This window comes from Canis lupus, chromosome 7 (assembly GCF_011100685.1).
Source record: "Canis lupus familiaris isolate Mischka breed German Shepherd chromosome 7, alternate assembly UU_Cfam_GSD_1.0, whole genome shotgun sequence".
NCBI classification, from domain to species: Eukaryota; Metazoa; Chordata; class Mammalia; order Carnivora; family Canidae; genus Canis; species Canis lupus.
Window position 1 is genome coordinate 24,892,228 of NC_049228.1, and position 23,781 is coordinate 24,916,008.

Below are 23,781 nucleotides of genomic sequence, written 5' to 3' on the forward strand. Positions count from 1 at the left end.
AGCCTGGGGCAACCCAGGTGACTCAGTCCCTTAAGCATCCAACTCAATTTTGGCTCAGGTCACAATCTCGGCACAGAATCTGCTTGAGAGGGATGACTGGGTGGCTCAGCGGTTACTGCCTTCCAGCTCAGGGCGTGATGCTGGAGTCCTGGGGATCGAGTCCCACATCGGGCTCCCTGCATGAAGCCTGCTTCTCCCTCTGCCTATGCCTCTGTTTCTCTCTCTCTCTCTCTCTGTCTCTCATAAATAAATAAATATAATCTTAAAAAAAAAAAAGAATCTGCTTGAGATTCTCTCTCCCTTCCCCAACTCACATACATGCTTACACAGTCCCTTTCCTTTAATAAATAAATAAAATCTTAAAAAAAAGAGTCATCTTAGCCTCCTTGTTTTCCCTCAACTTCACATCAAATCAAACACCAAATCTTAATGTCTTTACTCTATTAATGCCTAATTCCTCTGTCCTACAATCCCCACTGCCACTGCCTACCTTTAGGCCATCATAGCCTACTTACTTCGTATCTACTGCCTCCAGTATCAACATCCTTTTCACTCCTGTCAGAGAGAGCTTTCTCTATTACAAATCTAGTCATTCAGAGCTTTTAAAATCCTCCCAAACTGAGGAAAGTCTCTAAATTTCTAAGTATGGTAATGACTAACTATCCAGAGTAATTATCTACCATGTCTACTGACGCTTCAGCAATATTTAATTTTTCTAAATATCTTAAGCATACCACCTTGCATCAGTTCTATAAATTTACTCAACTATTTTCTCCAAATGAAATGGCATTTTCTGCTCTGTCATACTTCAAAAGCCTGACCTGTCTTACCACAGTTATTCATTTACTGGTTGACTGATTCACTTACTTTAGGCTGAAAGGACTCTTTCTAAAGAGAATACAGACTAGATGGAAGAAAACAAGTAGTCAATTAGCATTAATAATAATAACAATAGGTAATATTTACTGAGTATTCGCCAGATAACAAGCACTGTCCTAAAAGAGTTTACATGAATTCTTATCTATTCATCATAACAATTATGATACTGTGATATAATAATACATATATTTTTGGTCTTCATCTTAGTTCCTGAAAATGCTCCACGGGTATAAAAGTGAAAGAAATAAAAAATAAAAAAAAAAAAGTGAAAGAAATATCTTTTGTTATATTTGGGTTTGGTTATATGTAAAGAGCCCAGATGTCCATCAACAGATGAATAGATAAAGAAAATGTTATATATACACAATGGAGTATTACTTAGCCATCAAAAAGAACACAATCTTGTAATTCGCAATGACATGGATAGAACTAGAGGGCATTATGCTAAGCAAAATAAGTCAGAGAAAGGCAAATATATGATTTTACTAATATGTGGAATTTAAGAAACAAAACAGATGAATATAGGGGAAGAAAAGGAAAAATAAAATAAGATGAAAATTGAGAGGGAGGTAAACCATAGGAGACACTGAACTCTAAAAAACAGAGCTGCTGACGGGGAGGTGGGGTTAGGAGGAAGGGATAATTGGGGGATGACATCATTAAGGAGAGCACTTGATATAATGAGCACTGGGTGTTATATGATACTGATGAATCACTAAATTCTACCTCTGAAACTAATAAGCATTTTTTTTAATATTTGGTTTTTGTCCCCAGTTTCTGTAATACCTCCAGAGCAATTAAGATAAAAGGAGCATCTTTTGTCAATCCTAACATGCCTCTTTCAGCTACACTGCAGTTTATGTTACTGAGATGACTTTTGGAAAGCCCCTATAGATTAGAGGGAGGAAAGGACTGAATGTGATCAACAGTGTGATTAGAGGATCGCAACTTTCAGACCCACTCCTCAACCTCCAAGGAGGAGAAAGGGGCTGATCAGTGACTTAATCACTAATGGTCACTGATTTCATCAATTGTGCCTGTGTAATGGAGACTCCATTAAAATCCATTAATAAAGAGATTCAGAAAGCTTCGTGATTGGTGAACACTTCAAGGTGCTAGGAGAGTGGTATGCCTGGAGAGGGCGTGCAAACTCCACAATTGACATCTTTCCCCCATATTTTGTCCTATGCATCTCTTCCATCTGGCTGTTCCTGAGTTATATTCTTTTATAATAAAATAATAATGCAAGTAAATTTTTTCCTTGAGTTCTGTGACCTATTCTGGCAAATTATCAAATTTGAGGAGGACAACTGTGGGAACCTCCAATTTATAGCCACTTAGTCAAAATCAAATGTGTCAAACTGGACTTACAACTGGTGTCTAAAGTTGGAGGTAGGGGAGGAGGGGCAAGATGGCAGAAGAGTAGAGTCCCCAAGTCACCTGTCCCCATCAAATTACGTAGATAACCTTCAAATCATCCTGAAAATCTACAAATTCAGCCTGAGATTTAAAAAGAGAACAGCTGGAATGCTGTTCATGCTTCTATCAAGGTAGGAAGACAGGGGAAAAAGAAATAAAGAAACAAAAGGCATCCAAGAGGGAGGGGCCCAACGAGGAGCCGGGCTGAGGCCAGGGCGAGTGCCCCCAGGACAGGAAACCACCATCACGGAGAAGCAGGAGCTTCACCAATCTTCCCAGGCGGAAAGGGGCTTGCAGGGAGTTAGAGCAGGACCCCAGGAGGGGCGGGGATGCCCTCAGGCTCCCTGGGACATTAACAGACACCTGTCCCGGGGAGAGTGCGCCAAGCTCCTTAAAGGGCTGCAGCGCGCACCGCTGGACCCGGGAGCAGCTCGGAGGGGCTCGGGCGGCGGCTCCGCGGAGGGGCTGCTCCGCGGAGGGGCTGCGCGGCCGGGAGCAGCTCGGAGGGGCTCGGGTGGAGGCTCTGCGGAGGGGGTGCTGCCCAGCGGGGAACGTGAATCCAACAGCACAGGCCCGGGAGCACAGGGCGCTGGGGACACAGCCCAGGATCCGACTTCCCCCCGGGACAGGCAGAGACCAGGAGGGCCCAGAACAGCAAGGACGGTCCTGCCCCGAGCTGAGCAGATCAGCAGCCCCACCCCCGTAGCATCCAGGCCCCTGCAGACCATAGTTACTGCAGGAGCTGACTCCAGGGCTCCAGAGCTGGCCTCCGCCACTGTGGTTGTTCCTCCTGGGGCCTCATGGGGTAAACAACCCCCACTGGCCCCTGCACCAGGCAGGGGGCAGAGCAGCTCCCCCAAGTGCTAACACCTGAAAATCAGCACAACAGGCTGATCTCCCCCAGAAGACCAGCTAGACGGACAAGATCCAGGGGAAGTGAAGGGACTTAAAGTATACAGAATTGAAAGATACTCCCCCGTCGTGTGTTTTTTTTGTTGTTTGTTCTTTTTTTTTTGCTTTTTGATTTCTGTTTTCTTCCCCCACCCTCTTCTTTTTCCTTTCTTTTTATTTCTTTTTCTTCTTTTTTTTTTCTTTTTTCTTCCTTCTTTCTTCTTTTTCTCTTTTCTTTCCTTCTTTCTCTCCTCTCTTTTTCTCCTTTTCCCAATACAACTTGTTTTTGGCCACTCTGCACTGAGCAAAATGACTAGAAGGAAAACCTCACCTCAAAAGAAAGAATCAGAAACAGTCCCCTCTCCCACAGAGTTACAAAATTTGGATTACAATTCAATGTCAGAAAGCCAATTCAGAAAAAAAAAAAAAAAAAAAACACCAAAGGAAAAAAAAGCCAATTCAGAAGCACTATTATACAGCTACTGGTGGCTCTAGAAAAAAGCATAAAGGACTCAAGAGACTTCATGACTGCAGAATTTAGAGCTAATCAGGCAGAAATTAAAAATCAATTGAATGAGATGCAATCCAACTAGAAGTCCTAACAACGAGGGTTAACGAGGTGGAAGAACGAGTGACATAGAAGACAGGTTGATGGGAAAGAGGGAAACTGAGGAAAAAAGAGACAAACAATTAAAAGACCATGAGGATAGATTAAGGGAAATAAATGACAGCCTGAAGAAGAAAAACCTACGTTTAATTGGGGTTCCTGAGGGCACCAAAAGGGCGAGAGGGCCAGAATATGTATTTGAACAAATCATAGCTGAAAACTTTCCTAATCTGGGAAGGGAAACAGGCATTCAGATCCAGGAAATAGAGAGATCCCCCCCTAAAATCAATAAAAACCATTCAACACCTCGACATTTCATAGTTATGCTTGCAAATTCCAAAGATAAAGAGAAGATCCTTAAAGCAGCAAGAGACAAGAAATCCCTGACTTTTATGGGGAGGAGTATTAGGGTAACAGCAGACCTCTCCACAGAGACCTGGCAGGCCAGAAAGGGCTGGCAGGATATATTCAGGGTCCTAAATGAGAAAAACATGCAACCAAGAATACTTTATCCAGCAAGGCTCTCGTTCAGAATGGAAGGAGAGATAAAGAGCTTCCAAGACAGGCAGGAGCTGAAAGAATATGTGACCTCCAAACCAGCTCTGCAAGAAATTTTAAGGGGGCCTCTTAAAATTCCCCTTTAAGAAGAAGTCCAGTGGAACAATCCACAAAAACAAGGACTGAATAGATATCATGATGACCCTAAACTCATATCTTTCGATAGTAACTCTGAACGTGAACGGGCTTAATGACCACATCAAAAGGCGCAGGATGTCGGACTGGATAAAAAGCAGGACCCTAAAAAAAAAAATAATAAAAAATAAAATAAAAAAAATAAAAATAAAAATAAAAATAAAAAAAATAAAAAAAAAAAAAAAGCAGGACCCACCTATTTGCTGGCTACAAGAGACTCATTTTAGACAGAAGGACACCTACAGCCTGAAAATAAAAGGCTGGAGAACCATTTACCATTCAAATGGTCCTCAAAAGAAAGCAGGGGTAGCCATCCTTATATCAGATAAACTAAAATTTACCCCAAAGACTGTAGTGAGAGTTGAAGAGGGACACTATATCATACTTAAAGGATCTATCCAACAAGAGGACTTAACAGTCCTCAATATATATGCCCCGAATGTGGGAGCTGCCAAATATATCAATTAATAACCAAAGTTAAGACATACTTAGATAATAATACACTTATACTTGGTGACTTCAATCTAGTGCTTTCTACACTCGATAGGTCTTCTAAACACAACATCTCCAAAGAAACGAGAGCTTTAAGTGATACACTGGACCAGATGGATTTCACAGATATCTACAGAACTTTACATCCAAACTCAACTGAATACACATTCTTCTCAAGTGCACATGGAACTTTCTCCAGAATAGACCACATACTGGGTCACAAATCGGGTCTGAACCGATAGCAAAAGATTGGGATCGTCCCCTGCATATTCTCAGACCATAATACCTTGAAATTAGAACTAAATCACAACAAGAAGTTTGGAAGGACTTCAAACACGTAGAGGTTAAGGACTATCCTGCTAAAAGATGAAAGGGTCAACCAGGAAATTAAGGAAGAATTAAAAAGATTCATGGAAACTAATGAGAATGAAGATACAACCGTTCAAAACCTTTGGGATGCAGCAAAAGCAGTCCTGAGGGGGAAATACATCACAATACAAGCACCCATCCAAAAACTGGAAAGAACTCAAATACAAAAGCTAACCTTACACCTAAAGGAGCTAGAGAAAAAACAGCAAATAGATCCTACACCCAGCAGAAGAAGAGAGTTAATAAAGATTCGAGCAGAACTCAACGAAATCGAGACCAGAAAAACTGTGGAACAGATCAACAAAACCAGGAGTTGGATCTTTGAAAGAATTAATAAGATAGATAAACCATTAGCCAGCCTTATTAAAAAGAATAGAGAGAAGACTCAAATTAATAAAATCATGAATGAGAAAGGAGAGATCACTACCAACACCAAGGAAATACATACGATTTTAAAAACATATTATGAACAGCTATACGCCAATAAATTAGGCAATCTAGAAGAAATGGACGCATTCCTGGAAAGCCACAAACTACCAAAACAGGAACAGGAAGAAATAGAAAACCTGAACAGGCCAATAACCAGGGAGGAAATTGAAGCAGTCATCAAAAACCTCCCAAGACACAAAAGTCCAGGGCCAGATGGCTCCCCAGGGGAATTCTATCAAACGCTTAAAGAAGAAACCATACCTATTCTACTAAAGCTGTTTGGAAAGATAGAAAGAGATGGAGTACTTCCAAACTTGTTCTATGAGGCCAGCATCACCTTAATTCCAAAACCAGACAAAGACCCCACCAAAAAGGAGAATTATAGACCAATATCCCTGATGAACATGGATGCAAAAATTCTCAACAAGATACTAGCCAATAGGATCCAACAATACATTAAGAAAATTATTCACCATGACCAAGTAGGATTTATTCCCGAGACACAAGGCTGGTTCAACACTCGTAAAACAATCAGTGTGATTCATCATATCAGCAAGAGAAAAACCAAGAACCATATGATCCTCATTAGATGCAGAGAAAGCGTTTGACAAAATACAGCATCCATTCCTGATCAAAACTCTTCAGAGTGTAGGGATAGAGGGAACATTCCTCAACATCTTAAAAGCCATCTACGAAGAGCCCACAGCAAATATCATTCTCAATGGGGAAGCACTGGGAGCCTTTCCCCTAAGATCAGGAACAAGACAGGGATGTCCACTCTCACCACTGCTATTCAACATAGTACTGGAAGTCCTAGCCTCAGCAATCAGACAACAAAAAGACATGAAAGGCATTCAAATTGGCAAAGAAGAAGTCAAACTCTCCCTCTTCACCGATGACATGATACTCTACATAGAAAACCCAAAAGCCTTCACCCCAAGATTGCTAGAACTCATACAGCAATTTGTCAGTGTGGCAGGATACAAAATCAATGCCCAGAAGTCAGTGGCATTTCTATACACTAACAATGAGACTGAAGAAAGAGAAATGAAGGAGTCAATCCCATTTAAAATTGCACCCAAAAGCATAAGATACCTAGGAATAAACCTAACCAAAGATGTAAAGGATCTACACCCTAAAAACTATAGAACACTTCTGAAAGAAATTGAGGAAGACACAAAAAGATGGAAAAATATTCCATGCTCATGGATTGGCAGAATTAATATTGTGAAAATGTCAATGTTACCCAGGGCAATTTACACGTGTAATGCAATCCCTATCAAAATACCATGGACTTTCTTCAGAGAGTTAGAACAAATTATTTTAAGATTTGTGTGGAATCAGAAAAGATCCCGAATACCCAGGGGAATTTTAAAAAAGAAAACCATACCTGGGGGCATCACAATGCCAAATTTCAGGTTGTACTACAAAGCTGTGGTCATCAAGACAGTGTGGTACTGGCACAAAAACAGACACATAGATCAATGGAACAGAATAGAGAATCCAGAAGTGGACCCTCAACTTTAAGGTCAACTAATATTCAATAAAGGAGGAAAGACTATCCACTGGAAGAAAGTCTCTTCAATAAATGGTGCTGGGAAAATTGGACATCCACATGCAGAAGAATGAAACTAGACCACTCTCCTTCACCATACACAAAGATAAACTCAAATGGATGAAAGATCTAAATGTGAGACAAGATTCCATCAAAATCCTAGAGGAGAACACAGGCAACACCCTTTTTGAACTCAGCCACAGTGACTTCTTGCAAGATACATCCACGAAGGCAAAAGAAACAAAAGCAAAAATGAACTATTGGGACTTCATCAAGATAAGAAGCTTTTGCACAGCAAAGGATACAGTCAACAAAACTCAAAGACAACCTACAGAATGGGAGAAGATATTTGCAAATGACATATCAGATAAAGGGCTAGTTTCCAAGATCTATAAAGAACTTATTAAACTCAACACCAAAGAAACAAACAATCCAATCATGAAATGGGCAAAAGACATGAACAGAAGTCTCACAGAGGAAGACATAGACATGGCCAACATGCACATGAGAAAATGCTCTGCATCACTTGCCATCAGGGAAATACAAATCAAAACCACAATGAGATACCATCTCACACCAGTGAGAATGGGGAAAATTAACAAGGCAGGAAACCACAAATGTTGGAGAGCATGCAGAGAAAAGGGAACCTCTTACACTGTTGGTGGGAATGTGAACTGGTGCAGCCACTCTGGAAAACTGTGTGGAGGTTACTCAAAGAGTTAAAAATAGACCTGCCCTACGACCCAGCAATTGCACTGCTGGGGATTTACCCCAAAGATACAAATGCAATGAAACGCCGGGACACCTGCACCCCGATGTTTCTAGCAGCAATGGCCACGATAGCCAAACTGTGGAAGGAGCCTCGGTGTCCACTGAAAGATGAATGGATAAAGAAGATGTGGTTTATGTATACAATGGAATATTACTCAGCTATTAGAAATGACAAATACCCACCATTTGCTTCAACGTGGATGGAACTGGAGGGTATTATGCTGAGTGAAGTAAGTCAGTCGGAGAAGGACAAACATTATATGTTCTCATTCATTTGGGGAATATAAATAATAGTGAAAGGGAATATAAGGGAAGGGAGAAGAAATGTGTGGGAAATATCAGAAAGGGAGACAGAACGTAAAGACTGCTAACTCTGGGAAACGAACTAGGGGTGGTAGAAGGGGAGGAGGGCGGGGGGTGGGAGTGAATGGGTGACGGGCACTGGGTGTTATTCTGTATGTTAGTAAATTGAACACCAATAAAAAATAAATTTAAAAAAAAAAAAAAGACTCCTAACTCTGGGAAACGAACTAGGGGTGGTGGAAGGGGAGGAGGGCGGGGGGTGGGGGTGAATGGGTGACGGGCACTGAGGGGGGCATTTGACGGGATGAGCACTGGGTGTTATTCTGTATGTTTGCAAATTGAACACCAATACAAAATAAATTTATTATTAAAAAAAATAAAAAATAAAGTTGGAGGTAGGGGGGCTCAGTCTTACAGGACTGAACCCTTACCCTGTGGGGTCTGTGCTAACTCCAGGTAGTGCCATAACTAAATTTTAGGACATCTAGTTAGTATCCACCAAGTTGAACAATTGATTGATATGGGAAAACACCCACCCATCTGCTGTTAGAAGCAAAGTGGTGTGAATCATAGTAAAGGAAACAAAGTTTTCTTTTAACAGTTCTATGAGGTAGTATAATAAAACTTCACACTTCAGAGATATAGAGTATCTTGCCTAAGGCTAAACATCTAGGAAACGGTAAATTGAGATACAGCCCCAGGAAGACTAAACTCAATCCAATGTGTGATTAGCGAACATGACTTCTGCACTTTGCATATACTTCTACAGCTGCATGTATTTCCCAGTGGCATAATATTTTTACCACTACATTCTAACTCCTTAAAGACAGAGAACATATATTACTCATTCATGTAGCCCCAACTCCTAGGGTAATGCATATCACATTGTAGCACTAAGTAAATGTTTAATAAACTAAGCACTGAAAATCATTTCTAAAATGGGTAATGGCATCTCAGAAAAACTATAAAATAAACTATACTGGCCTTTGATCCTCTCTCCTCAATTTACTAACACTTCACATCAAGCAGGAATGCCCTCTAGATTTCTTAATCTTCCTCTAATAAAGTCTAGCCAAAGGAAAGAGTCTTATTAAACTCATCAATAATGAGGACAATAAGACTGGTAAAAGTTATTAAGGTCTATTTCCTGGGGATACTGGCATTTTAACAACTAACAAAGCTTTAAACCAGTGGAATCAGTATCAAATAATAAAATACTAGATGTTCATTACTACTAGAAAGGTTTTTCGGCATACATCTTTTGGGCAAGCAGTTTCAAATGATTCCATATAAGTAGTGTGCTCTTCCCAGATCAGCATTACACATCACGGCATTTCAGCCGCTAAGAGCCTGTTTGGAGGGGTAAAATGCACTGCTAATGTTTCAAATATTATGAGTCCCTAGATCTTATTTCTAAGTTCTTCACATATAACGCTAATGTATCTAATGATGTCAACAGTCATAGATGATGCAAATAAAGAAGACAAGTTGAAGTGAAATATAACAAAATGACCAGGATTCATACAGAAAAATTTTCACAGAAAAAAAAAATCCCAATTTTAGTGTTATGCCCTAGCATATTTCACAAGGATAAGTTTTAGGGCCAACTTCTTAGGTTTAATTCCTGATCTACCCACTAATAACCTTCCTGTGCCTATGCTTATCTGAAAATTGAGGATAATAATGGCACCTACACATCAATGCTGTACTGAAATTAAATATACTAATCCTTTGAAAATGCTTAGAACAGTGTACAGCATGTAATAATATAGTTGCTATCATCACTATCACTTATAATAGTCACAGAAGTTGCTGTTATTTCCAACAAGAATGGAGAGATCTCCTTGAATAAATGGAGAACTGAGTAGACATGACAGAAAAACCCTTTCAGAGTACTCAACATAACTGACATTTACAGAGTATTCCACTCAACAACTGCAGAATATACATTCCTTACAAGCACTCTTGGAACATTTACCAAGATGGACCATTTACTAAGACACAAAGTAATTTAAACAACTTAAAAGGACTGAAATGACACAGACTATATTCTCTGATCAAAATGAAACAAAATTAGAAGTCAGTAGCTGGAAAAATTACAAATATTTGGAAATTTAAACAATATACTTCTAAACAACTCATACATCATAAAAGAAAAATATAGGATGTAGAAAATATTTCAAATCAAATGAACACACAAAACATCAAGTCTTACAGGTACAGCTAAATCAGTTGTTACAGGAAAAGTTATAACCTTAAAAATGAAAAGGCATCAGAAAAAAAAAATTTTAATCAGTGATCTAATCTTCACATGAAGAAACCAGAAAAAGAAAAACAAGTTAAATCCAAAGCAGGAGGGGTGGGGGGGGAAAGAAATAAAGAAAACAAAAGGAGTAAGCAGAAAACAGAAAAACAATAGGGAAAACAACTGAAATTTGATTTTTTAACAGAATATCAATAAAATTAACAAACCTTCAGCTAGGCTAATTTAAAAAGGAAAGAGAATATATAAATTACCAATATCAAAAATAAAAGCAGATAAATTGCCAATATCAAAAACAAAAGCAAATGAATCCTAAAGACATTAAAAAGAAAAAGACAATGTTTTAAGCAATAAATATCCTTGATTAAACTGAAAACTTCTTGAAAGATACAAATCACCAACAATGACTCAAGAAGAAATAAAAATAATAAGCAGGATAACACAGTATCTACTAAAGAAATTAAGTTGATAACTAAAAGCCTTCCCACAAACTAAACTATAGGCCTATATGGTTCCACTGGCGAATTCCACCCAACATTTAAGGAAAAAATAGTAATGATCTTAAATTCTTCAAGCAAATAGAAGATATAAATTCCAACTAATTTTGTGAGAATGTTACACTAATACTAAAATCTGACAAAGACATTATAAGAGAACTATAGACCAATATTCCTCATGAAAATAGACATAAAAATCATTAACAAAATATCACTAATTCAAATCTAGTTTATATATAAAAAGAATATTATCATAACATATATAAAAAGAATACCATCATGGTATTAGGATAAATGGGGCTTGTCCTAAAGAAGGCAAAGTTCATGGGGGAAAAAACACTCAGTGAGGCAAGAAAAGGAAATAAAAGCATTCAGACTGGAAAGAAAGATATAAACTGTTTTTATACATTAATTACATTACTGTACATGAAAAACAGGGACTTATAAAAACTAATAAGCGAACTTTTAGCAAGGTTGAAGGAAACAAGGTCAATATACAAAAAGCACAATGTTCTTTTCTAGCAATGAACAATCAAAAATTTAAATTTTACAAAACATATCTTTCAGTCACATAAAAATATTAAATACTTAGAGATGAGTGTAACAAAATATAAATAAAGCCCATATACTAAAATGACCTAACACAGCTGAGAGGATTAAAGAAAAGCTATATACCTTGTGATATGCCATGTCCACTGATTGTAAGACTTGATTTTTTTTTTTTTAAGTTTTTATTTTTAATCACCCGGTGCTCATTATGACAACTATACTCCTTAATCCCCAACACCTACCCCATCCCCTCACCTATCTCCCTTCTGGAAACCATCAGTTTTCCCTCTAAAGTTAAGAGTCTGTTTCTTGGCTTGTCTCTTTTTCCTCTTTGTTCATTTGTTTCTTAAATTCCACATATGAGTGAAATCATATGGTATTTGTCTTTGACTTATTTCACTTAGCATTACACTCTCTGGCTTCATCCATGTTGCTGCAAAAGGCAATCTTTCATTCTATTTTATGGCTTAATAATATTCCACTGTATATATACCACCTCTTCTTCATCCATTCCTTAACTGATGGACACTTGGGCTGCTTCCATATCTTGACTATTGGAAATCATGCTGCTAAAAACATAGAGGTGCATGTATCCTCTTGAATTAGTGTTTTTGTATGCATTGGGTAAATACACAGTAGTGTGATTCCTGGATCATAGGGATCTATTTTTAACTTTCTGAAGAACCTCAATACTGTTTTCCACAGTGGCTGCACCAGTTTGAATTCCCACTAACAGTGTAACAGAGTTCCTTCTCCACATCCTTGTCAACACCTGCTATTTCCTGTGTTGTTAATTTTAGCCATTCGGACAGGTGTGAGTTGATACCTCATTGAAGTATGGATTTGCATTTCACTGATTCTAAGTAATGATGAGCATCATTTATGTGTTATGTTAACCATCTGCATGTCTTCTTTGGAAAAATGTTCGTATCTCCTGTACATTTTTTAATTGGATTTTTTTTTTTGGGTGAGTTATAGCAGTTCTTCATGTATTTTGAATACTAACCTTTTATCAGATATGTCTTTGCAAATATTTTCTTTCATTTCATAGGTTGCCTTTTAGTTTCACTGATGGTTTCTTTTGCTGTGCAGAAGCTTTTATTTTGATGCAGTCCCAATAGTTTATTTTTGCTTTTGCTTCCCTTGCCTCTTTTTTTGCTTTAGCTCTTTGGGGTCTTTTGTGGTTCTATACAAATTTTAGGATTGTTTGTTCTAGTTCTGTGAAAAAATGCTGGTGGTATTTTGATAAGGATTGCTTTAAATATGTAGATTGCTTTGGGTAGTACAGACATTTTAATATTTGTTCTTCCAATCCATGAGCATGGAATATCTTTCCTTTTCTTTGTGTCATCTTTAACTTCTTTCATCAGTGGTTTACAGTTTGCAGGTACACGTCTTTCACCTCTTTGGTTAGATTTACTACAAGACAAATTATTATTTTTGGTGCAATGGGATTGTTTTCTTAATTTTTCTTTCTGCTGCTTCATTATGGTGTATAGAAATGCAAGGGATTTCTGTACATTGATTTTGTACCTGTGACTTTACCAAATCTATTTATCAGTTTTACCAGTGTTTTGGTGGAGTCTCTCATGTTTTCTATACAGAATATCATGTCATCCGCAAATAGTGAGAATTTTACTTCTTCCTTACCGATTTAAATGCCTTTGATTTCTTTTTGTTGTCTGATTGCTGTGTCTAGGACCTCCAATACTATGTTGAATAAAAGCAATGAGAGTGGACATCCTTGTCTTGTTCCTGACCTCAGGGGAAAGGCTCTCAGTTTTTCCCCATTAAAGGATGACAAGAGCTGTGGGTTTTGTACATATGGGAAAGGCGCGATAATGTTAAGATAGCAAGTTTCCAAAGTGATATACAGATATAAGGCAATCCCAATCAAAATCAGAGTATTTTTCTACAAATTGACAAATTACTGCTAAGATTGAGATGCAAATACAAAAAAAGTGAAACAGACAAAACAACTTTGAAAAATATTAGAAATCTTACATCAGACTTTAAAATTATCTAAAAAGCTATAGTGGTCAAGACTGTTTGGCATTGGTATAAAAACAAACCTACAAACAACGGAATAGGATATAGAGTCCAGGAAACAGACTTACAAATCAATGGTCAAATTATTTTGGACAAAGGTTAACAGCTAATTCAGTAGATAAATGGCAGTCTTTTCACCAAATGATGACAGAACAACTTGGATATCCATGTGAAAAAGATGTCAGAAGAGGATCTCAAGCTTTATTTCATGCCATACATAAAAATTAACTCAAATGAGTCATAGGCTTAAACTCTAAAACTCTAGAAGAAACCGTAAGAGAGCATCCTCACAACCTTAAGGCAAGATTTCCTCAACGTGACACAAAAAGCACAAAGACATATAGCCATCAAAACTAAAAAATTCAGCTCTTCAAAAGGCATTGTTAAGAAAAAAAGAGACAAGCCATTGTTGGGGGATGGAATATTTGGAATAAGTGTATCTGACAAAAGACATATTCAGAATATATAAAGAATTCTTGTAACTCAATAAAACAAAATATGAGCAAAAAATTGATTTTATAATGAAGATATATAAATGAACAATAAGCTAAAGAAGCTCAAAACCATTATATGAAATGCAAATTAATACTGCAATGAGTTGCATCTACATATCCACAAGAATAGCTAAAATTTAAAAGAATGATAATACTAAGTGTGGCAAGGTTGAGGAGAAATTGGAACACACATACATTGCCAGAGGGAAATTAAAATGATCAAGCACTTTAGAAAACAGTTTAGTTGTTTCTTATGAAGCATACACTTACCATATGACACAACAATTACACTTCTAGTTATCTATCCATGATAAATAAAAACCTATGTCCACACGGAGATACATACATAGCAGCTTTAACTATACTAGCCAAAAACTGGAAACAATTCAAATCCCCAAGGGATAAATGGGTAACCAACTTGTGGTATATCCTTATAAAGGTCTATTGTATCACAATAAAAAGGAATAAATTACTGACACACACAACATGGATGAATCTCAAAAACACTGTTATATGAAAACTCTTACACAAGAGCACATACTGTACAATTTCAGTTAGATGAAACTCTAGAAAAGACTATCCTAATCTATAAGGACAGATTACTGCTTATCTGAGGCAGAGCCTGGGGAGGAAATCTAATATATAGGGCAGCCCCGGTGGCTCAGCGTTTAGCACCGCCTTCAGCCCAGGGCTTGATCCTGGAGACCTGGGATCGAGTCTCATGTCAGGCTCCCTGCATGGAGCCTGCTTCTCCCTCTACTTGTGTCTCTGCCCCCCTCTCTCTCTCTCAATACCTCTCTCTGTGTGTCTCTAAGAAATAAAATCTTTTCTAAAAAATCTTATATATTCTTGAAATGTATATGAATATATAAATCTTAGCACTCTTATTTATCTAGTCACATATATGTGTGTGTATACATACATATTTACATGTACATGTATATATACACATACACACACATACACACACACAAGAAAAAGCTTATTTTTTATCAGGCCTCAAGGAGGAAGAATTCTTATCACGATTTATTAATAGTCACTGGGAAGAATGATGACCACTTTCTATATAGATCCTTTATTTACTCTTACATAGATGAATAATCCTTTGGCTCAAAATGACAAGGGAATTCTTTGATAGAACAATTAAGCTACCAAAAAAGCAAAGAAAAGAAGGGAGGGAGGGAGGGAGGAAAATATTCCATAATAAAATATGAAAAGATACTCAGGAGGCAAATATTTTGAATACTGTTCATATAATCTTCAGTAGAATATGCTACAAAAAAATAGTAATAAAAGTTGTGTCAAACCACCACTCTGAATTTTCTGAAGACAAAAAACACAATAATTGCAAAGTATGTAGTACATGAAGCCTAACTGAGCCACAAGTTTTTTTTAATATGAAAGTGGGTAAGTGGCTTCTTTATTTTTTTCACTGCCCTGACACTTGCTTTCACCACATCACATTTCAAATATTATAGTCTATGAACCAGCAAGCATTATTAAATTTGGGAAATGGCAGGACTAAATAGTATATAAAGGATATCCATTATTCAACTAGAAATTTTATCTTCTTTTCACAAAACTGATACTATTAGGATTCTAATTATTTTTCACTGTTATAGTCTTCCCTCACTACAAAACAAAAATTATGTATTTTACCTACTAAAATTGTCTAATTTAGGGATGTCACAGAAACCCTACTTTTGTTAATTTAGTACTAAAAATAATTTTATAATCTTACTGAGTCACACAATACATTCATATATTTTGGTAGAAATAACTATGACAATCCCAGGTATTACTTGGAAATTGTTTTATTATAACTTTATAAAGATATGCTATTTCTGTACCCTGTCTTTTTGGTTTTAAATAACTGTATATAAGAGGATGTTGTTTTATATATAAAATCAATATTTGTATTAAGTATATGGATAGTTCACAGGGACACAGTACAAATTTCTACTGAGAAAAGTACATAATTATTACACAAGCTGGGATTTTTTATTTCCATAACCTAGTGTAGATTTTTCAAATTTTCTATTGGTTGACTGTATCACTTGATTATTTAAGGAATTTTATCACTCTTTATCACTACTTAAGAAATTATCTTGGTATTAAAAAAGGAATAGGAAAAAAAATATATATATGGGTTATTATATGCAAAGAACAAAAGGTCCTACCTGTTTCAATCTCATGAAGAAAGTCTCTGTGAAAGTCTTTCTACTGAAATACCAAAATCGCTCATTTGCAGGATACACACGTACTACTGTTTCCAGGAGAAAGCGCACAGGCTCCACCACCTCTGTGACTACCATATCCACTGCCACAGTCATGTATACTCGTTTATCTGCAGTAGAAATTTTCCATATGTTATGCTGGCTTTATTAATATCTGATTATTCAGGAAAGCAAAGATTTCCCACTTATGAAAAAATTAAGGTTCTTTTCAATCAACTTACCTTCTATGTTTAATTTTAAATGTTGTATGGTCACTTTGATTAAATAGGTAACCACATTTTTCAAGTATGTTTCTCAATACTCATGACTATTTAAATCAATTGTCAAAATCTCCTCTGACAGGGACACCTGGATGGCTCAATGGTTGGGCTCTGCTTTCAGCTCAGGTCATGATCCTGGAGTTCAGGGATCCGGAGGGAAGCCTGCTTCTCCCTCTCCCTTTGCCTATGTCTCTTCCTCTCTATCTCTCATGAATGAATAAATAAAATCTAAAAAAAAAAAAAAAAAAAAAAACCTCCTGACTACCTTACTTTTTCCTTCCCCAAATCAGGTCCTTAATATAAAAAGTAAGGCAAAATGTCCAGAATGTCTTTTATACTACCCTTTCAAATTTCCCAGAAAACCTCTAGAAATTCACAAACATTTGCCCTTTCATCTTATAAAAAAAGATATAAGAAAGTATTCACTTTAATGAGTTGCATGGAAAAGGACTGTCAAATTAGAAAAGATGTTCAACCTTTACTATGTTAAGTTTGTACAGGAAAATGTTACTTAAATGAATATTTCAATGTTGTCTGATTTAAAAGAAGACCCTGGAGATCTGTCAGTATCCTCATTGTCCTCTCATTGTATGTTGAGGAAAATCACTAAGGCTCTGATAAAATAGTTCAGTACAGTTACATATCTTTATCAGAGTCCTGGCAAGTAGTTTTAGACAATAGTATAGTTTTATGAGGCAAAATTTCAGTTATTATTTAAAATGTTTAGTTGGCCACAGCCTTCCTTCCAGAATCTTCTAGGCTAGTGTCTTTTCACTATGATAGGTTGAAATTTGGGTTTTATTTTATTTATCCTGCTTAGGATTCATCAGGGTTTTCATTTTCTTTTCTCTTTTTTTTTTTTTTTAGGTAGCTCCATGCCCAACATTGGCCTTAAACATTCAACCCTGAGAATAAGAGTCTCATGCTCTACCAACTGAGCCAGCTGAGCACCCCTCACTGGACGTTTCAATCTGTGGTTTGGTTAATCCATATTGTCATTTCTTTGTTATTTTTGAAGTACTTTTTAAATGTATTTTGTCTAGCATTTTTAGTTCTTAAAGTTCAAATGATCAAGCTGATCACTAGAAGAAACCTTCAACAGTGTTTTTAAAAAACATTATACAACATTCTATTAATATCAATTTCAACAAAAAAATTATCACTTTTTTTTTTTTTAGATTTTATTTATTTATTCATGGGAGACACAGAGAGAGAGAGAGGCAGAGACATAGGAAGAGGGAGAAGCAGGCTCCATGCAGAGAGCCCAACATGGGACTCGATCCCGGGTCTCCAGGATCACGCCCTGGGCTGAAGGCGGCACTAAACTGCTGAGCCACCTGGGCTGCCCAAATTATCACACTCTTATTAAATAAATACCATCTGCCAATTCAAGAGAAACAAGGATTCTATAGACACTGTACTTACCCTATCAGACCAAGGGGAATACTTAAAAGTGTAAGAAACAATAATACAACACATAAATAGAATACACTACTTGGTGATATAGTGAAAAGATCCAAGACATTTCATCTCCAGAGCTTCAACTTCTATAAAAAAATCAAACTGATTCATGAATCCTCTGAGTAATTTATAATCTTAAAGCTACCATTTGGAAATTTTAGAAATCAGGTGTTTTTTGTGGCATATGAAATAATTTTTTTTAAGATTTTATTTATTCATGAGAGACAGAGAGAGAGAGAGAGAGAGAAAGAGGCAGAGACACAGGCAGAGAGAGAAGCAGGCTCCATGTAGGGAGCCTGATGTGGGACTTGATCCCAGGACTCCAGGATCACACCCTGGGCCAAAGGGAGACACTCAACTGCTGAGCTACCCAGACATCCCAAGGCATATGAAATAATTTTAATTTAAAATAACTTATCTAAAAAAAATAAATAAATAAATAAAATAAAATAACTTATCTTTTGGATACGAAATTTTAAGACTTATTTGAGACTTATTTGAGAAAGCATGCACATGCACGTGCACACAAGATGCGGAATTGCCCTCCCTTTCTTCTCTCAAATAAATAAATAAAATCTTAAAAAATAGAAGACCAAATATGTATTTAAAAAATAAAATTAAACTGAACTATGTGTCACATTAAAAACAGATAAAAACTGCTTTTATAACTTACTATTTGAAGTTCCTATATTTTAATCTTTCAAAATTATCAACTGGCTCATTTTTCTCATTTTCATGTTTACTTTCCAAATGATTCTAAGACAGAAGTTATAGGCTGGTCTTTATAAGCCTGTCTCCAGAATTTACAAACTGTGGGTATAAAAATTATTTATTCCTAAAATATGAAAGGTTATGTAATCATCATTATTTTTCTCTCTTTTTAGCCCTCATTGTGAAACAGCTTAACGTGTGATCAAACATGTGCAATTTATGGAGCTGGTAAATACTCTTGTTGAGAAAAGCTGAGAATAATTATCATTTAATGCTCTTCATTAATATATTTCCACAGCAATATTCACTAATGCTCCTTTCCTTAATGATTTCCAAAAATCCACTGTGGGTATAAAGTAACTAATATAAGATGAAAGATTAAGCCAATTGATCCATTATTTTCTCAATATAAATTATTGGTGGAATCACAGCAAATATTTAGTATAACATAACTTTAGCTATAACTCATGAGGTAAAAATTTAAATTTTAGTTTAAGGACAGATGGCAGACGGGTAAAAAACACACAATTGGCAGATATCTGGATAAAGTAGGAACAAAAATAAACAAAATGGGAGAATGACAAATGCACTAACCTCATAAGCTATGGAGTTTAGTTTAAGTTCAGCACTAGATATGTCAAACAAAATGAAAAGGTAAACAACTAGGAAAAAAGTGTTTGCCACAAATGAAATCCTAAATATACATACTAAGATCCCAAAGATCAAAAAACTGGAATAAAAAATTTAAAAATGAAAAATATAAGTAATCTATAATAAGGAAAAAAGAGGTAGCATAGTTATCAAAGATACGCAAAATTCCAGAACTTGATTTCACCATTTCTTTCATACTCTCTTCCATTATTGTCCTAAAATAAAGTAACTCTTTAATAACATATGAAACACAACCCCAAATACTTTCTATATAGTCTAATAAAACTAATTCACATGTCTTTGGGGAGGATTCTTTTGAATGGTGCAGGTTTTCCCCATTGATGCATAAAGTATTAAAAAAAAAAAAAAGAACTTCAAAATCTAAATAAGAACAACTTCATTTTAAATAAGCACCAGAATGTTTAAAAACACAACCAAACAACACTGACCATAATATAAAATTTAAAGCAAATAATAATGAACACTGTGAGAAAATTTACCTTTTGGGGTTTCTTCATTAAGTGCCAGAAATATTGGTGCATTGGGGTTCCACATGCCAGTAATAACATAAGCTCTCCCATCATAGCTCTTTCCCATGGATTCCTGTAAAAGTTCAGACAGAAATCACTGAGAATATACACACCAAGAAAATCACCATTTTAAATTATATCTTACTATAAGTAATCTAATTTATTAAAATTTGGATTTACAATCAAATGGGATTCATTTTTTGGTAAAATTTCTGTCACCCTACAAAAGCATTTCTTTCAATGTTAAATTATCCTTGAGCTTTCCTCAGAGTTTCTTTTTTTTTTTTTTTTTTTTTTTTTTTTCCTCAGAGTTTCTATTTAGAGGCACATACCTCTTGGAAAAAAGGGGTATACCTTTATATGCTGGGTCACAAAAACATAATATTGGTCTGAAGTTACATTTAGCTTTATCTTAGGTTGCTTGTCAAAATTTCATATACCTACACCTACAAGGATATCCAATTTCTATTAAAGCTATGTATATATCTCACTGAAGATATTTTTTCTTTTTTTTTAAGATATTTTAATTAATAGCTACTCAAAGGAAAAGCAGTATTTTTCTTCCAAAGTTCTAATTTATAATATATTTTAAAGTATTAATTTACTTTATCACAATGCCTCTCAAAGTTCATACTTTTCTATTATCTATATCAGATAATGTACACTTTCTTACGATCAGTAATCAATGTTAGGAGACTAATAAAGGTTTGTAATCAACACCCAAGTTGATTAACTTATCTCCCTTTCACTAGCTCCCTCTTTCCCTTCCATCCTTCTCCCCTTCTTCATCTCCTCCACTCTTTAAGACATCCATCAGCACACTCCTGACTCTCACTGAAGCAGCCAGCAGTTCTTATAGTGAAAGCAGGATCACATACAGCTGTATGTATGAGCATGGGGCAAGGGAAAGGGGGGGGGGGTGTTAGAGGTGTTCCCACAGGAAAACAGCACACAGCATACAAGTATATGCATGCGCAGGAGTATTTACTATGGTACTTTAAATTTTCTGTACCCATTTCCTCATATTATGAAGAGAGAGTGCTGAAAGGAACAGATGAAACAAAAACTTTTTTACAGTTTTACCCCCACAGACATGCTTCTCTGAAACCTTATAAAATTATTTCAGTCATTTGGTAATTACAATGCAAATTTTCCTAGTATATTGGTGGTATTTAGCCAAATGAACTGTCGGCTTGAGTTTAGGAACCCTGCGTTCTAGAGATGAAGTATACTCAAGGCCATGTAAAGAAAACTCACTCAGCAACTTGATTGAACACATGCATATATTCATTCATCTTCACTCTCTGTCTCCATCTCTCTCTCCCCACCCCTTTCTCTCTCTCTCTCCCTATTCCTTTCCTCTCTATTTTCTCATTAAATTCCTATTCAGAACAAGTATGGGCATCTGACCCCAGAAAAACCAATCAATTTCTGGAAAGAGCTTGAGCTGTGCTTGAGTCTAAAAAGATGAACTAGTCCAATCAAAAAATTTCTTTCCATTGGCAAATACCAAGGGAAGTGGGCAGTTAGCAGTAGAGCTGAAAGTTTTATTCAGAGATCAGGCCCTGACAAGCCACATATCAAGTGAAGTGATAAGATAACAGAAATTATAAAGTAGGGAAGAATACATAAAGAAGAGCAGAGTATTAAGAAACTGCTAAGTGGTGAGAGAAATGGAGAAAACAACAACAACAACAAATTCATTAAAAATGATCGTGCAGGGGCAGCCCGGGTGGGTCAGCGGTTTAGCACCTCCTTCAGCCCAGGGCCTGACCCTGGAGACCCGGGTTCGAGTCTCACGTCAGGCTCCCCGCATGGAGCCTGCTTCTCCCTCTGCCTGTGTCTGCCTGCCTCTCTCTCTCTCATTCTCTCTCTCTCTCTCTCTCTCTCTCTCTCTCTGTCCCTGGGTCTCTCATGAATAAATAAATAAAATCTTTAAAAAAAAAATTATCATGCAGTCCAAACACAAAAGCAGATACTGGGAGGCAGGGAAGGAGAGAACGAAAAGGAGGAGAGAGAGAGAGAAGGGAATGGGGGGTGGGGGGGAGAGGAGGACAAGGTAGGAAAAGGTGAGAGAAAGAGAAAGTAAAGAAACAGAGAAGGGGAAGGAGGTACAGAAAGAGAGGGAGGCAGAGCATCAGAGCCTGCCTGGGAGCTGGGGCAGCAGTAGAAAAAGAGCAAGAGCCCACCCTAAAAAGAGGCTCAAAGAAAAAGTAAGCCCATGGAGGGAGGTGAGACAGACTGAAAAGAAAGTCTAGATAGCAGAAACCACTTTGCAGGTTTAGATACGATTTCATGAAGATCAACAAACTCTTCTGTTGTCTAAGGTGTTCTAAGCAGAACTTTGTTCCTTATTAACCAAAATAGCCTAACTCAACATAGTTTTGTCTTTGTAGTCTTCACAATACACTACCACAGTAATCTATCTTATACATCAAAAGCCCTCAATAAAAGTTTCTCCTCATTAAATATGGCATTTTTATTATTGAACTAGACATTTCCATCACACACACTAACTTACTCCCAGCCTCTAATAAAGATACTTCTTGGGGTGCCTGGATGGCTCAGTCAGTTGAGTGTCTGACACTCGGTTTCAGCTCAGGTCATGATCTTGGGGTTGTGAAATCAAGCCCCGAGTCAGGCTCCACACCCAGAGGGGAGCTTGCCTGAGGATTTCTCTCCCTCTGCTCTTCCCTCTGCTCACTCTAGCTTTTGCTCTCTCAATAAGTAAATAAATCTTTAAAAGAAAAAAAGATACTTCTTCAATTATCTGCTAAAAAGTTCTTCCTGACCCATCTCCCGCACCACAAGTAGGGCTAACAAAATCAGGAATGGCAGTGAAGGGACATCTGGACAACAAAAATCTCTACCCAAACTATGCCAGGGTGGAACCACTAAATGCCCTCCTCTTAGGAAAATAAACTAGGAAATACAGACAGAATATGGCAGTTTGCAATGGGAAAATAGGCAAAAAAAGCCATAAGACAAAGGCCAGAGAATCACATAGTAAGCCACAGATGAACTACTGTCAAGTCATGAGCAAGCATAAGCTATAAAGTCAAGTAAGCAGATAGATGGTAGGGTGAAGCAAACACATGGTACTGAAAAGACATAACATACACAAAAAAGTAAAAAAAATAAAAAAAAAAAGTTCATGCTAACCCACCCATTCATTAAGCAAATAGGAGCCTATTATAAGCCATGGTGTATGCCTATAAGTATCCAGCAAGGAAAACAAAACAAAATGATCCTGACCCTCGAGAGGTTACAGGCTAATGCTTTCCAATCAGCAGTCTGTGACCCATTTGTGGATCATAAAATCAATTTAGTGGATTATGTCAGACTTGTTAATCAAGTAGAAGAAAAAATAGCAGAGTTCCTCACTCATGTAAGGGATAAGAACTGTTTCATGAAAACTTTATTTCTGCCTTTTTACACATCCAGATTACAGGCTTACTGGATTATAATGTAAATGTATTGGTAATTGTGAGTCCAGCTACTAGTCTAGTGTCAATAAATGGTTAATTGTAAAGATCTACAAACTTTCTGAGGCACTTCTAGGACTTTTAAAATGTATTCCAGTTCCAAGAAACCTGGCTCTACTTCGTTTTCAGCTCTTCTTGGTACCTTGCTATTAGACTCTTCCTAGGTACTATAGGGGAGCAAAATTT

At 36.8% G+C, this 23,781-nt stretch overlaps 1 protein-coding gene across 4 annotated transcripts in view; it reads right to left on the reverse strand.

Moving 5' to 3' along the window:
* The window catches only part of RABGAP1L (RAB GTPase activating protein 1 like), a 744,356-nt gene that overhangs the window by 605,389 nt on the left and 115,186 nt on the right, over nucleotides 1-23,781 (reverse strand). For all 4 annotated transcript variants that reach the window (XM_038542444.1, XM_038542442.1, XM_038542443.1 and 1 more), the window contains 2 exons: nucleotides 20,081-20,183; nucleotides 16,441-16,607 (listed from right to left, as the gene is read on the reverse strand). In XM_038542444.1, the coding sequence (XP_038398372.1) occupies nucleotides 16,441-16,607; nucleotides 20,081-20,183 (270 nt within the window). The remainder of the gene's footprint in view (nucleotides 1-16,440; nucleotides 16,608-20,080; nucleotides 20,184-23,781) is intronic.